This window comes from Dasypus novemcinctus, chromosome 10 (genome assembly GCF_030445035.2).
Source record: "Dasypus novemcinctus isolate mDasNov1 chromosome 10, mDasNov1.1.hap2, whole genome shotgun sequence".
NCBI classification, from domain to species: Eukaryota; Metazoa; Chordata; class Mammalia; order Cingulata; family Dasypodidae; genus Dasypus; species Dasypus novemcinctus.
This window is the reverse complement of record NC_080682.1, coordinates 43549934-43566030: the sequence shown is the minus strand read 5'-3', so window position 1 is coordinate 43566030 and position 16097 is coordinate 43549934. Positions and strand designations below refer to the sequence as shown.

General features: G+C 42.2%; 1 protein-coding gene across 20 annotated transcripts in view; it reads right to left on the bottom strand.

Moving 5' to 3' along the window:
• The window catches only part of CELF1 (CUGBP Elav-like family member 1), an 88572-nt gene that overhangs the window by 27040 nt on the left and 45435 nt on the right, over positions 1 to 16097 (bottom strand). For 6 of the 20 annotated variants that reach the window (XM_012524920.4, XM_012524921.4, XM_071218014.1 and 3 more), the window contains exons 2-3: positions 12275 to 12316; positions 10951 to 11102 (exon numbers count right to left, since the gene is read on the bottom strand). The exons of 8 other annotated variants lie outside the window; for them this stretch is intronic. In XM_012524920.4, coding sequence (XP_012380374.2) covers positions 10951 to 11054 — 104 coding nt within the window. In that variant the 5' untranslated portion in view covers positions 11055 to 11102; positions 12275 to 12316. Of the gene's footprint in view, positions 1 to 7637; positions 7777 to 10950; positions 11103 to 12274; positions 12317 to 13348; positions 13440 to 16097 lie in introns of those variants that run through there. 6 more of the 20 variants (XM_071218019.1, XM_071218022.1, XM_071218028.1 and 3 more) reach the window with 3 other exon arrangements.

Here is a 16097-nt window from a genome sequence, read left to right as displayed (position 1 = left end):
AAATATCCAATCCTAAATAAAATGCTAGTTTTATTTTTTTCTCCACCCACCCCCCCCACTCTGCCATTTTTGCTGTGTCCATTAGCTGTGTGATCTTCTGTGTTCTCTTTTTGTCTTCTCTGCTTGTTTTCTCCTCTAGGATTCACCAGGATTCAATCCTGGGGACCTCCAAGATGGAGAGAGGTTCCCTGTCACTTGCACCACCTCGGTTCCTGGTTTCTGTTGCATCTCAGTTAGACTCTCATCTTCCTCTCTCTTTTCGTTGCATCATCAACTTGCTAGATGGCTCCCAGTGCGGGCCTGGCTTTACCAGGAGGCCCCCAGGGATTGACTCCAGGTCTTCCCACAGGGTAGACAGAAGTCCAATCACTTGAGACACATCTGCTTCCCAATGCTAGTTTTCTTCTTCACTGGTACCTTCTGAATAGTGTCTGAGATCCTTGTTGAAGCTGTAAAGTACTTACACCTCTTTCTTTTTTTTTATCTTTTAAAAAAGATTTATTTTACTTATCCAGTCTCCCCAACCCACCTCTCACAAAAACACTGTTTTGCACATGCTGTCTGCTCTCTGTGTGTTCTTCTGTGTCTGCTTGCCTTCTCTTTAGGCGGTACCAGGAACTGATCCTGGGACCTTCAAGAGTAAGAGAGAGAGGCACTCAATTTCCTGCACCACCTCAGCAACCTGGTCTGCTGTATCTCTTACTGTCTCTCCTCTGTGTCCTTTTTTGTTACATCACCTTGCTGCTCCAGCTCTCTGGAAAGCCAGCACTCCTGTATGGACCAGCACTCCACATGGGCCAGCCCTACACTCAGGCCAGCTTGCCCTTCACCAGGAGGCCCAGGAAATCGAACCCTGGACCTCCTATATGGGAGCCCAATCGCTCAAGCCAGGTATGTTTTCCCTCAACCTCTTTCTTTTTTTTTTTTTTTTAAAAAGATTTATTTATTGATTTATTTCTCCCCCTTCCCTCCATTGTCTGCTCTCTCTGCCCATTTGCTGTGTGTTCTTCTATGTCTGCTAGTATTCTCATTAGGCAGCTGTGGGAACCAATCCTGGGACCTTCTGGAGTGGGAGAGAGGTAATCATTCTCTTGCGCAATCTCAGGTCCCTAGTCTATTGTCTCTTCTCTGTGTCTCTTTTTGTCACGTCATCTTGTTGCGTTAGCTCTCCACGTGGGGCAGCACTCCTTGCATAAGGCAGCACTCCATGTGGGCCAGCTCACCACACAGGCCAGCTTGCCTTTACCAGGAGGTCTGGCTATCAAACCCTGGACCCTTCTATATGGTAGACGGGAGCCCAACTGCTTGAGCCGTATCTGTTTCCCTCAACCTCTTGCTTTTAATCCTAATATCAGGAAATGGTCTCACATCACCTTTGATGAACCTAGCACCAGTGGTCAAACCGTAAATCAGATGATAAGGAACTTGACAGCTATTTCTGAAAATAATTTGTACCATGTTGGAGGCAAACTGCTCCCAGCTTGTCCCTTCTGTGTTTGTGTATACTGTTTAGGGTAGCAGCATAAACAGAGTCAATATGAATGGATTATGGTTTGCCAAAAAGTTTAGTAGACACTCAAAGATTCTAGACAGAATGTCCTCCCTTCCTCTTCTTTACTCCTTAAATCCTATACCACTTCTTCATGTTCACCTACTCCCCTATACATTGGCCCGAAGGGCTATTCCAAGTGTGGACCAAGGACCAGGGGCAATCTTCAAACTTGAGTATGTGGAAACTTTTACAAAGGTAATCAGACGGAATAACTTTCTATCTGGGCTAATCCAATAGTAAAAAAAAAAAGATATACAAAATACAGGCTCTCATTTTATTATTTGCTTTTCTAGCAAATCATTTTACTATATCCTTCACCAACAGCAAATGTCCAGAGAAGCCTCATCATCCAAAGCACAGCAAATCATCAGGCCAGGCTCAAGATGACGGAAATGGAGTTTATGCAGACTTCTCCTTCCTACAATAAATATTTACTGGGTGCTCACTTATACGGGCTAGGCACTATATGTGGTGTGTATATATATATATATATATACACATACATATATATAAATATATTTTTTTAAGATGTATTTATTTCTCTCCCATTCCCCCGACCCCAGTTGTCTGTTCTCTGTGTCCATTTGCTGCATGTTCTTCTTTTTGTCCACTTCTGTTGATGTCAGCGGCACGGGTATTTGTGTTTCTTTTTGTTGCCTCATCTTGCTGCACCAACTCTCCGACCCCAGTTGTCTGTTCTGTGTCCATTTGCTGCATGTTCTTCTTTTTGTCCCCTTCTGTTGTTGTCAGCAGCACAGGTATTTGTGTTTCTTTTTGTTGCATCATCTTGCTGCGCCAACTCTCCGTGTGTGTGGCACCATTTCCTGGGCAGGCTGCACTTTCTTTCACACTGGGTGGCTCTCCTTACAGGGCGCACTCCTTGCATGTGGGGCTCCCCTACACTCTTTGTGCGCATCAGCACTGTACATGGGCCAGCTCCACACGGATCAAGGCAGCCCGGGGTTTGAACTGCGGACCTCCCATGTGGTAGACAGATGCCCTATCTACTGGGCCAAGTCCGCTTCCCTAGATGTGGTATATATTGATGAATAAGAAAAACATGGGGTATTTTTTAGAGTTCATACATAGTTAGAAATAAAGGTACCACTAACAGCTAGAGATTAAAGACAAAAGCAACCATATGTACACATAGGTATATGTCATAAGCAATTACAAACTGATCTTACACAACTGTTAATGCATCTGAAGAGATGGCCAACACAGCTCATCCATCCTCCCCCTTCCATACACTTCCAGTATGTGTGTTAACCTTGAGGTTAAAAGTACCCACTGCAGGGAAGCGAATTTGGCTCAATGGATGGAGCATCCGCCTACCACATGGGAGGTCCAGGGTTCAAATCCATGGTCTCCTGACCCATGTAATGAGCTGGCCCATGCGCAGTGCTGATGCGTGCAAGGAGTGCCATGCCACGCAAGGGTGTCCCCTGTATGGGGAGCCCCACGTGCAAGGAGTGCGCCCTATAAGGAGAGCTGCCCAGCGTGAAAAAAGCACAGCCTGCCCAGGAGTGGCACCGCACACACAGAGAGCTGATGCAGCAAAATGACGCAACAAAAAGAGACACAAATTCCCAGTGCCACTGACAAGAATATAAGTGGACACAGAAGAAAACATGTGAATGGACACAGAGAGCAGACAACTGGGGGGGGGGGGGGGGATTGGTGGGGGGGGGGAGTGGGTAAGGGGAGAGAAATAAATAAAATCTGAAAGAAAAAAAAAAAGGTACCCATTGCATTAAAAAGCCCCCCAGGGACAAGACCACTCCACTTAGTTCAGGTCAAAGCACTATATATCCCTATATGTTTATTACTAAATGCATTCTCAAATTTGTGCTCCTGACTATTAAATGGAGAGTGCCTCATGATCAGTGATCATGATTATGGATATTTTTTACACCCTTTCAAGATCCAACAACTTCAGCAGTACCTGAAGAAGTAGCTATAGTGTCCTGTCATCCCCAAGAGGCAAATCTGTGAAAATTCTTATCTTTTGTGCAAGTGCTCCCAGGCCCAGTCAGGGAGTGGTATGAAGAGAAGAAAACTGCATGTAGCAGTGGGGGAAGAAGGGAGATGAGAAGGGTGTTTCAGGAGAAAGGCAAGGCAATGACCTAACTGCTTCTTATATTTCTGCTTCTGGCAGCAGAAACAATAATGTCATCCATTACTTGAAAAGATAAATCATTAAGAACAACTATGAGAAATCAGGACCAAAGACTGCCTTGTCTAACTTGATTCTTGATGGAAACTGCTGAAGGAAAATAAGAATGGAGGCCCAACTGGGAAGAGAGACAGGGGAATTAACAACAAAGAGCTTTATTTTCAAAGCATTCATTTGCTCAAAATTCCTTAATCTTCTCTCTTTTCTTCTCTTTTCCCCTCTAAAAACTACCTAACTCTGGGCCCAGCTCAGGGACAGTAGTCATACTCTGTCCCACTTCTTCCCCATTTCCCCATTTCCTGGCTATGGTGAACTAGACAAGAGGGTGAGGGTCTTAACTCACTGGCAAGCCAATCCAGTGGCTGGCCAGAAACTGAAGACCCATTACCTATGTTTAAAATAGAAAGACAGGCCTAGCCAATCAAGTTCCTCTACAGCTGCCCTGAGCAATACAGTAACCATAGCCATATGTGGTTGTGGATAACGTGTTGGATTGTGGAGATATAAAACATTTCCATCATCACAGAAAGCTCTATTGGACAGTATCACCCTACAGAATCTAGCACTGGTTAACAGAAGCAGGCAGAAGTCAAGTCAGAAATGGAAAAGCTGCAAGTACAGATAGCATGGGTTAAGAAGACAAGCTGAAAGGGCTATGATAAGAAATAACAGAAGTCATGCTGCAACACAGATGAACCTTGAAAACATTATGCTAAGTGAAAGAAGCCAGTCATAAAAGGCCATGTGTTGTACAATTCCATTTACATGAAATGCCTATAGACACAAAAAAATAGAATAGTGGTACCTTGTACTAGAGATAGAGGCAGGACACGGGCAGGGAATGACTGCTAATGGGTACAGGATTTCTTTTTGGGAGTGATTAAAATGTTCTGGAATTAGGTAGTGGTGATGGTTGTACAACTGTGTGAATACATGAAAAATCACTGAATTGTATACTTTAAAAGGGTATATTTTACGGTATGTGATTTATATCTCAATTTGGGGGGACAGTGAAAGGGGAAGAGAAAAGTAAAAAGGCAGGCTGGAGGGTGGGTGTATGGCAAAGCGCAGCCATGCCGCAAGGAAATGGAGATAAAGACTAGAGGAAGAATGGGGAGTTGATGGATACAGAGTTTCTGTTTAGAGTGATAAAAAAGGTTCGGTAATGGATGGTGGTGAAGATAACACAAAATGGTGAATGTAATTAACACCACTGAAATGATACACTTGAAAGTAGTTTAAAATGCTACAATAAAAATAAAAAATTAAAATTAAAAAAGTAGAACCAGACTATGTATCCTGAGGGCCAGAAAGAGTATTTCTAGGCCTGTTGGTTATGGAGCACCTGATCGCATTCAGCCCAGTCGAATGTATCCTTACAAGAAAATCCTTTCATAGACGTTAGCTGGAGTGGGTATCGCTATACCTTGCAGCCAAATAAGCTGACACACTACCTTCAAATCTATTTAAAAGCCATTCCTGAAATCTTCCATTATTCACTGGTTCACTCTCTCCCCTCCTCATTACCTGCTGACATTCCTTTGTTCATTACACAAACAGAAAAAATTCTGATACTTACCAATCCCTCCATACCTCCCTAGTAGGTATAAATACATGTTGCACCCTAAACTCCAGCCACAGCCCAAGGCAACCAAGTTCCCTCGGGCTCACTATTGTGCTATGGAAAAACTGGATGAGAAGTGCATTCAAATAGAGAGCACCCAGAACCACTGGCCTGGGTTACTTACCAGCTCTTTTCTAGTGAGAACAAGAGAGGATATGTCTATGCTGTAAAGGAAGGAATTTTTGTTTGGATAAAGGAAGATCTTACTGTTTTTTGGGCTGTTAGGTACTAGGAAAAGGTATCAATAAAGGTTTAAGAGTCAAGGTCCAACAATGGGACAGCTAACAATCTGCTTTGGAAGGTTTTCAGCCTCCTTTTCCTGAGGTATAGAGATAATTTCTGGAGACCTTATCTCTGCATTCTCTGATACTTAAAAATCTCAAAGGGTTTATCCTTCACTCAGTGTATCTCCCAAGCTCCTACTATGTGCCAAATACTATACACTATAGTGGTCTTTAAAAGTAGACTGAGGGAAGTGGCTGTGGCTCAAGCATTTGGGCTCCCATCTACCATATGGGAGGCCCTGGGTTAGCGTCCCAGGGCCTTCTTGTGAAGGCAGGATGGCCCGTGCCCGCGGAGAGCTGACACAGCAAGATGATGCAACAAAGGGAGAAAAGCAGATACAGAAAAACCGCGCAGCAAATGGTCACAGAGAACAGACGGCAAAAAAAAAACAAGCTACAAGGCGGGGAATAAAATAAAATAAAAGTAGACTAAGCAATACTGGTCCCAGAAGCAATGGTACTAAACAAATGGAAGGATGCAACTACAATACTATACAAACACTGTAACATACATAAAAGTTCTGTGGAGGAGTGGGTGTAGCCCAGTGGTTGAGCGCCTGCTTCATACGTACAAGGTCCAAGGGTTTAATCCCTGCTACCTTATTGAAAAATAAATAAAAGTTCTGTGAGAGAAATGGTTTTTACTTCTTTGGGAGGGTGTGTGCGTGCAGGGAAACTTAAGATGAATAGACTAAACTACTGGGAAAAGTGCTATTATAAAGCATGGAAGTGTAAGCCCCTAAGGGATAATGAGGAAATAGTAATAAAGACTTAGAAGGGAGGGGTGAGAAGAATGAGATAACATTAGAAAGGTAGAAAAAGGACTTGAAAAGGTTGGGGAGTATATAAAAAAGAGAAAGCATTAGAAAAAAAGAATATTAGAAAATTAACAAGAATCAAGAAATAGGTTGGAGAGACCCTGTGAAGGGCTTTCCATGTAACTCTGATGGGCTTGGATTTTATTCCGAGATTTTAAAGAAAGGGAATGATCAAAATTTGTTTTTAAAATATACCCAGCAATAATCTAGAGGATGAAATAAAGTGGGGAAACATGGGAGATCAGGAGGCTCTTGCATAAACTAGCTCCTAATAGGTGATTAGGGCCCAGTCTGATAATGCTGAGAATCTTGGGGCAGGATTCTCCACGACTTGGAGTTTACTCAGTAAGGGAGATGAGGAAGCAGCAGCTACTGGTAACTCTTTGGTTCTGGTGTGGACAATTTGGGGAACTGTTTTTTGTGGGGAAGCCTCCAAATACAGTTGTCCAAATGGCAGTTTGGGACAAAGTCAGAGAGTTAAGGAGACATTTGGATGGAATGGTATAGATTTGAGAATCAGAGAAGCACATCAGTGTCCCCCTTAAACAATGGGAGAACTAAAAGAAAAAGGTTTGAAGCGGATTTGGCTCATCTGATAGAGCATTCACCTACCATATGGGTGGTCTAGGGTTCAAACCCAGGGCCTCCTGACCCGTGTGGCGAGCTGGCCCACGTGCAGTGCTGATGCACGCAAGGAGAGTCATTCCATGCAGGGGTGTCCACCGCATAGGGGAGTCCCACACGCAAGGATTGCACCCTGCAAGGAGAGCCACCCCGAGTGAAAAAAGCAAAGCCTGCCCAGGAGTGGCACAGCACACAGAGAGCAGACACAGAAAGGTGATGCAACAAAAAGAGATGCAGATTTCCAGTGCTGCTGACAAGAATGCAGGCAGACACAGAAGAACACACAGCGAATGGACAGAGTGAGCAGACAACTGGAGCGGGGGGAAGGGGAAATAAAAAATAAATCTTAAAAAAAACCAAAACAAAACAGAAAACACCCATATCCTAGGGGGCAAACAAAGCAAGAGACACCAGTGGTAGCTGAAAGTGATCAGAGTAGAAACAAGGACAGTGATTACAAATAAGAATAGGAACCAGGACCCAGGTCTCCCAACTTCCTCTGCCACTTCATCGCTATTGTAAAGAAATTCTGAAATAAGATACATTGACAGAAGTGTACCTTCATGGTCACCAGAGTTGTGTCCTCATGGCTGGGTCCGGAAATGGGAAGATCCAGACCAAGTGGGCTGGAAAAGCAGAGTCCCCTTCTGGGTCTTGGAGTACAAAGAACTACAGAGCAGCTCCAAGGGGGTGTGGGTCCACCCTGCGGGGAAATGAGGTCTGGAAGCCGCTCTGAAACAGTGGCTTTGGCCACCACTGAAAATAAGCAGTAAGTAAAGACTCCTGGTACCCACAGATTGACCCAGGAAGGAATAGGAATTCAAGGGGCCTGCCTGATCTGGAGGAAATGACCCTGCCCCTAAGGCTGTCAAGGCTCATGGGGGGAGTGAGACTGCAGACCCCTCCTTTGCCCCCCCTTCAGGTACTTTCTGAGCTACTCTACATGGGATGGCTTTCTAGGACAAACTTTGTAAGCTATTTGAGAAAGCCATCAGGGACACCGGGCAGTAGCAGTGGGATACCAGGTGGGGCCTTGCCATGGGAACGGTGCTAAGGGACAGTCCTGGCTCTGCCACTCCCTTCTCTGAGAGGCAGCATTGGAAGCTCATGGGGTAGGGATGGGGGTCTGTTGCTGAACTTGTCCTTTTATCAAAGATTCTCTTCATTTCCAAGCCTCTGATTCCAGAATCTGAAGCCCAATGCTAGTTGTTCTCTGGCTTCGGTTCCCAGCCCCATTCCCCATTCTCATCCAGAAATTAGAATCTACTAAGCAGTTTTTTTAGGGTGGCATATTTTTATTCAGAAGTTCTTAGCTATGCATGAATGTTTAAAGAGAGAAAAGTAACCTTTTTTTTCCTTGAAACTTGACAGGAAACAAAATATGTAACTCTTTTTTTTTTCTTTTTTAAAGATGCAAGCTAAATGCATGACAGCAGAGCAGCAGAATTGTACATTTTTCATAATGTGGGGAGAAATATTTGTGCTGCTTTCTGGGAATGGTCTGGCCAGGCCAGCTGCTTTCCCTGGTGGCTGTGCTGTTTTCTGTAGAATGTGACCGAGGTAAGAACTGGAGCCCACTCCATACTCTGGAGGGGGTAGGGGAGACATCCTCAGCCTCATGTGCCCATTTCTACCTTCTATTGAACCATTTTGATTTGGGGAATGAAAAAGAAATAGACTTTTCGATAGTGTGGTAAAAACAATGATTTGAACTATTTTAATAAAAGGACTTTGTGCTAGATAAATAAAGGTCTTTTTTGGAAGACTAAAAAAAAAGATACATTGCTAGATCGCCATTCCCAGGCAAAATCACTTCAGAGAGAGAAAATACTGATTTTCTCCTGCTAAAGTAATGCAAGTGAGAAAAAGGGCTGAGAATCCAGGAAAGAGATGGCAAGCATACACGGTTCCCAAGAATTTTCTTCCCAGCTCCTTACTGTCTGAGTAGCGTTTTGGTGTATGATGCATGGGACACCAGAGACTTGCAATGAAGGGAAGAGTTGACAACAATGAGACAGTCTGGTCTAGTGGGCCAAAAGAAAATGTATCAACACTAAACTTGAACTTTAAATCCAACTGTCCTAAGACAAGTTGGTTATAGCACTTCTCTAAACTGGGTTTCTCATCTGCAAAATAGAGCAACTGCCGTGCCCAATTTGCTTCACAGAGTTTTTGTGAAAATGGATTACTAATTCAGATGCAAATGCACTTGAAAAAAAATATTTACTCAGAATGAACTTTAAGTCTATTAGTTCTCAAACTTTACTGGGCATCAAAACAACACAGGACACTTGTTAACACACAGATTCTTGGGCCCAATACTAGCATAAGAATTTCTGCTAATGGATCCAGGAATCTGCATTTTTATGTTCCAGATGGCTTCCATGTTGTGGTCAATGGTCCACACTTCCTTTAACACTGAATTAGACCAACCTCTTAAATGATTAGACAACAGGCTGAAGAAAAAATGTTACATCTACGGGATGAACACTAGATAGTGTTGTGGCAAAGCCTAAAGAGAAAGGGTTATAATGAAAGATAATTTAAGCCACAAGGTCCTATTTCTAGGGATCATATATCCTGAGACATGGTAATTTTTGTTTTGTATTAAATCATTGTGATGGTATTCTCTATAATTTCACCTGCTAAAATAAAATGTTATCAGTAAAGAACCCATTAAAAGATACATCTGAATTGTCATTATTTTGGAGAGTACAGAGATAACATTTCAAAATAGCCAGCCAGCTAACTTTGGAGCCCAAAGGATTCCACAAGGAGGTGTTCAGTATCTGCTATTATCAACACCTGTTACACTTAATTCCAGGGTAGACTGACTTTCACATAAAGGACTGCACTCAAAGGCTTGCACTAACATCTGCTATCAAGGAACTATTCTACCATTTAATATCTCTAGCTTTGAATAACACAAGACAAACTGTTGAGGTTTCAAGAAACTTTGAAGCCTAGTTAAAGCAATTGAAATCAGGGACTGGGCACGTGCCCTTCCCTAAAATAACCAGAATTCAAGTTTCTATTGCTACAACCCAGGGCAAAGGCTAACAATTCAAGTACGTCCAACGGCAGTGTCAACTCTTACCAAGTGCTGGAAGCTGACAAGGCCTCTCATTTCCAAGTTCAAAAGTAATTTTGCAAATATGTCAATCAACATTGATCCAGTTTTGTTTGTTGGGGACCATCTGATGTTCCTAAAACCATATGCTGAGATGCATTTTCAATTATATTGGGAAAAATCAAGGTTCAGGATTACATGTATGTATCAATACAGAATGCTGAATACATCATCAAATACACTCTGGCTGCTCTGTGATAAGCCTAAGAATTGTTAATTAAAAGCAGAATGAGGAGGTGTAGCTCAGTGGTTTGGCACCTGCTCCTCACATTTGAGGTCCTGGGTTCAATCCCCGTTAAGTACTAAAAAAGAACAAAAACAATAACCAAATTCCTTCCTAAAGGATTATTTGAAACTGCATACCCAACCCAAAGCAATAATGCTAGTAGTTTTAAAAAAAGAAAAAGAAAAAGAAATCCTTGGAATCTATTATATGGGAAAACATTACAGCCTAAAGGGACTGGAAGCAGCACACTTGAGCTGATGTTGTTGGTCTTTTATCAAGTGTACTCTTATGTAAATAACTTAGTGATAGTTCTGAGGAAACCAGCAGTAATGAGACAGAATCAGACTGCAATAAAAAAAACACAAAAACTGATAGCTTGAGAGAATTCAGACTTTTGGCTTCCTCGTCCAATTTTTTTCCCCCTCTTCTAAGGAAACAGACCAGTTTCATCAAATAACAAAGTAGAGAGCCCAGTTCCTCTGCTTATGATAAAAATTAGACAACAAAAATACTTACACAGGACTGGAATTCAAAGAGCAATGATCCACCATCATTTCTGGAAGGAAATCCAACTTAAATGCAGCCATCACCTCACTCTCCCCTTCAGAAGTCAATGACATTAACTTGCTGCACTTGTCTGATGCACAAATACACACAGCTTTAGCTTCCTGGGCCCCACAAAGAAAACACAAAGTACAGAAACAGGAGCTCAGGGAAACCAGCAATAAGAGCCACAGAAACAGGCAGAACTGGGGAAGGAAGAGGGATAATGGATTAAAAGGGGGATGTGACTATGTGAAGGGAGGCTCAGCCCAGCACACAATGAAAGTGCTGATGCACCAGGCTTGTTTTGTGTGATTTTTCCTGGCGAAGCAGTACTAAGTGCACCGTCAGAAAAATAGAGTGTCAGATCCATGAAGATAGCAGTGGCTAACAGAGCAGAAGAAACACAAACTTGTTTCACATCCTCCAAACTCTTTCCCACAAATCAGTTTTTAAGGTCCTCCAAAGTCTGAAACTACTGGAAGCAAAAAGCAGCTCACCTCATGTGGTCTGAAAATGTTTTTGAAAAGAAGAACCTCGGTTATTAGCCTTGGTTTTAAACATAGTGCTTTCATGTGCCGAAGACAGCAATGAGGTCAGCCAAGCTGACTGAAGAACTGGCCACCAGAAACTTATCAGTCACATACAACTACCTGCACTGGATCAACCTTGTTGGTTTGATGGCACTGAGAGCAAAGTGTGCTAACAGCTCCTCATCAAGGGTGAAAGATTTTAAAAATCCTTGGTTCCGTGACATCATTAGGTGGCACAGGCAAAACTCCTTTACTAATAACTCTGAGACTTAATTTGCCAGAAAATACAAGGGAAGAGTAATATTCTGCCTCTTGACAGAGTACTAGGAATCTAGTCTTTTCCATCCTGTTTGACCCTTCTAAAGAAATAAATAACAAAGGTAAACTAACAAACAAAAACCATCACTATGGTGATAATAAAAAAGAACCACTGCCTACCAGGGACAAAACTCAATCATATAAGGGAAGGACAGAGGAATGTAGGCTGTGTCTCTTCATGCCCTCCTTCTTCCTTTCAAGTGTTGCTAAAGCCAAGATTAATGAATGTACATATAATAAAATTCTATTCTGGGTGAGCTGTAGAGATGGATATACATAGCAGACAAGACAGATGTGGTGATCCTGTTCTCAATTTAACTCCACATCTCTCCAAACAACAAATGGCTGCATTTCAGTATTTAGGCAGCGACTCTCAAACTTCTATCTCTGAAGGATCCCAAATTTCAAAGGTCGGTCTTTGCATTTTTATCATTAGGGTTTCTTACCTCAAAGATCTCACTCAAGCTCAGTTCACAACACAGTCAACTCTGAAAAAAGAAGTTACATTCAGCCTGTAAAGAGGTAAACAAATTCCTAAACATACAATTACTCTTTGAAATAAAAAGAGAAGAGAGAAGAGAAAAGAGAAGGCAGTACATCATATCACAGACCTGAAAGTTCTAGCCTGTGAAAAAAAGGCTGATAACAGTTTGCATCTGACTCAGACAGGTAGAAATCATGTCTTTTGACCACCAATCTTCAGGCATAACCATGTAAAATCTGTAACTATAACAGCAGCTAACTGCTTTTTCTATTTTGTCAGAAATCCTGGCTAATCTAATCTATTAGAGATAGAAGTGGCAGGAGTTCTCATCTATCCTATTAAAGGACGGAGCAAAACCAGGGTGCAAGTGAGGGGAGACTGTGCAACTGACACACAGTACACAGTTCACTAAGCCCTGATTGTCAGGCAGAAGATGCAAACCCTAGCTGGGACTGGTTAGGCTACTCGTTATATTTGTCCTCAGTTCTCCTAAGTCCACTAGGACTGGTCACATGACTCTTTCTACAGAAAGCAACTTGGAGGTCAGTCAACAACCAAATGAGATTATTTAGTTCAAGGACTCCTTTTAAATGCAAAACAAATTGTAAGAAATACCACTGGTGCAGTGGAGGTAGCTCAAGTGGTAAAGTACCTGCTTCCGACATACGAGGTCCTGGGTTCAATCCCCAGTACCTCCAAAAAAAATAAGAAAATCAAAAATCAAAAACTCACTGATTATTGTTGTACTTAGTGACTAAATGAAAATATATATGACTTCTAAAAACAACTCTATTTTAGTAATAATCTCATCTATAACAAAGGAGTATTTAAATGTGGGAGACTTATAATACTAAGTTGCTGGCACTTATTTATCATATGAAAAAATCTGCACTCCTTACAATAATTTTTACCAAGTCAAAGGTTGGGAAACACTGATTTAGAATAGTATTTTTAGGGCATTTTTCCCAAATCATATTTATAAAATAGCTAAAAGGGAAAGCAGAGCATGGAGGGCCCACAAATTCTCTGTGCTTACTCTGCTATTAAAAATCCACTTTAAGAGTGGATGTAGTTCAGTAGTTGAGCGTCTGCTTTGCAGGTACAGAGTCCCAGGTTCAGTCCCCAGTACCTCCTAAAAAATAAAATAAAGGCTCAATTTTAAAATCCACTTTACAATTATAAACCAACACTGCTTTAAAAACTTAAAAAATGGAAATATTATTACATGAAGAAGGGCACGTCTCTTTAGTCAGGTCACAATAGTTATCCCAATATAATTAAATTCAGTATGCTTTGGGAAAAGAAAGCACAGACATTAATCACAAGTCACTCAATTTTAGAAAAGTGATAGTTAAAACAATTATGGGAATGCAAAACTGCAGGTTATTAAGGGGAAATTAATAGAATTATAAGTCAGTTACAGGGAAGCAGCTGTGGCTCAATCAGTTGGGCTCCTGTCTTTCTCTTTAAAGTTGGGAAAGGCTTGGCATGTTTTTAGGTCTTGGGCAAGTTGCTGATCAAGGGGAAGGAATAGGGAAAGAGGACTTGGCCCAATGGATAGGGAGTCCACCTACCACATAGTTCAAACCCCGGGCCTCTTTGACCCATGTGGAGCTGGCCCATGCGCAGTGCTGATGTGCACAAGGAGTGCCCTGCCACGAAGGGGTGTCCCCTGCGTAGGGGAGCCCCACGTGCAAGGAGAGCGCGCCATAAGGAGAGCCGCCCAGCACGAAAGAAAGTGCAGCCTGCCCAGGAATGGCGCCGCACACATGGAGAGCTGACACAACAAGATGATGCAACAAAAAGAAACACAGATTCCCGGTACCGCTGATAAAGATAGAAGCAGTCACAAAAGAACACACAGCAAATGGACACAGAGAGCAGACAAACGGGGTGGTTGGGAGGCAAAGGGAAGAGAAATAAATAAAAATAAATCAATCTTAAAAAAAAAAAAAAAAAGATCATGGAAAGCAGCTGTGGCTCAATCCATTGGGCTCCCGTCTACCATATGGGAAGCCCTGGGTTCACGTCCCAGGGCCTCCTTGTGAAGGCAAGCTGGCCCACACCCATGGAGAGCTGACAGCCCATGCCCATGAAAAGCTGGAGTGGTAAGATGATGCAACAAAGGGAGACAAGCAGACATAGAAGAACACATAGCGAATGGGCAGAGAGAGCAGATAGTACGCAAGCCGTGGGGGGGATAAATTAATTAATAATCTTTAAAAAAAAGAGATCAGTATAGATAAGGGAAACACTCAGGAATATGGCACACAAGAAGATAATGCAAAACTGGGTTAGATGGCAGAAATGCTGGAAATCGCATTTGTTTAACCAAAAGTATGAAAAAACAAAGAAAATCCTCACTGAACAAAAAGGCCTACAGGTGGCATGAGCAAATGTCAGACTGTCCATCTTGACTGATGTAATAAGCAGGGAGTTCCCAACAGTCTGAATGTGTTTTACAGGACAATAATGTGAAATCTTGTTATACAAGCGTAGGGGAGATTAGAAATGCCTAGTGTTATAGAATCCATGTTGTTGAAAAATACCTTCAGTCTATAAAAGGGAAACTGAAATTTAAAAAACGTAGGTAAAACTCATAACCTCAGACTGTAAGTGGACTAGGTATTTTTTCCCCAAGAGCTGCTGGCAGTTAGGTGAATACCAGGGACATAGAAAAGAAGCAATTGATACTACTGGAAAATAACCAAGAGTACTTTAAAACCTTTATGGACAGGAATTTCACTTCACTTCTAAAATTGAGTTCTTCAATTCTAATCAGTAGACCTCCTAAGCTCCATCCCAGTACCTTACATATGCAAGAATATTCTGACCCAAATTGATAATTATCTCTGTGGCATGTTACTCTGTAGGAGTCCCCCCTTCCCCCAAAATGTGACAGTTAAGTAATATAAAACAAGTCAAAACCCCTTTGAGAGTTTCCATTAAAGTCTAGACAATGTAAAAATAAAAATGTCTGAACTCAGAAATTGGATTTGGCTCAACGGATAGAGCATCCACCTACCACATGGGAGGTCCAGGGTTCAAACCCAGGGCCTCCTGACCCGTGTGATGAGCTGGCCCCCACGCAGTGCTGATATGAAGGAAGTGCTGTGCCATGCAGGGGTGTCCCCTGAGAAGGGGAGCCCCATGCACAAGGAGTGCATCCCTTAAGGAGAGTCACCCAGTGTGTAAAAAAGTGCAGCCAGCCTGGGAGTGGCACCGCACACAGGAAGAGCTGATACAACAAAAAGAGACACAGATACCCTGTGCCGCTGACAAGAATACAAGTGGACACAGAAGAACATGCAGCAAATGGACAGAGAGAGCAGACACTGGGGGAGGGAAGGGGCGAGGAAGGGGAGAGAAATAAATAAAAAATACATCTTTAAAAAAAAAAAGTCTGAACTTGGGATGGGGGGGGTCTTTTTAAATTAAAGGAATAGAAATAGTATAAAGACTTTCTCTACTTCAAATCTAAAAACACTGTAAGAAAAAAATAAACACTAACCGTAGTTAACTGTTGTGTACAAGTTGGTTTGCCTGTATAAATACCATATATGGTATACTGAGAGGACATAACAAAGCCAAAAGGAGGAAAACACCACCTTGAAAGCTAAGAAGTTTTCTTCACTATCCTTAATCACTACTATCTCTTCCCCCAGTCAGTACCAAAGGTAAGGACTAACAGAAAGACCCTCTTCTGTGATTAGTACTCTCAGCAAAAGTGTAAGTTCAAAGCCTCTCTTCAAGCTTCTACTACTAATCTGGACCTAACAAACTCT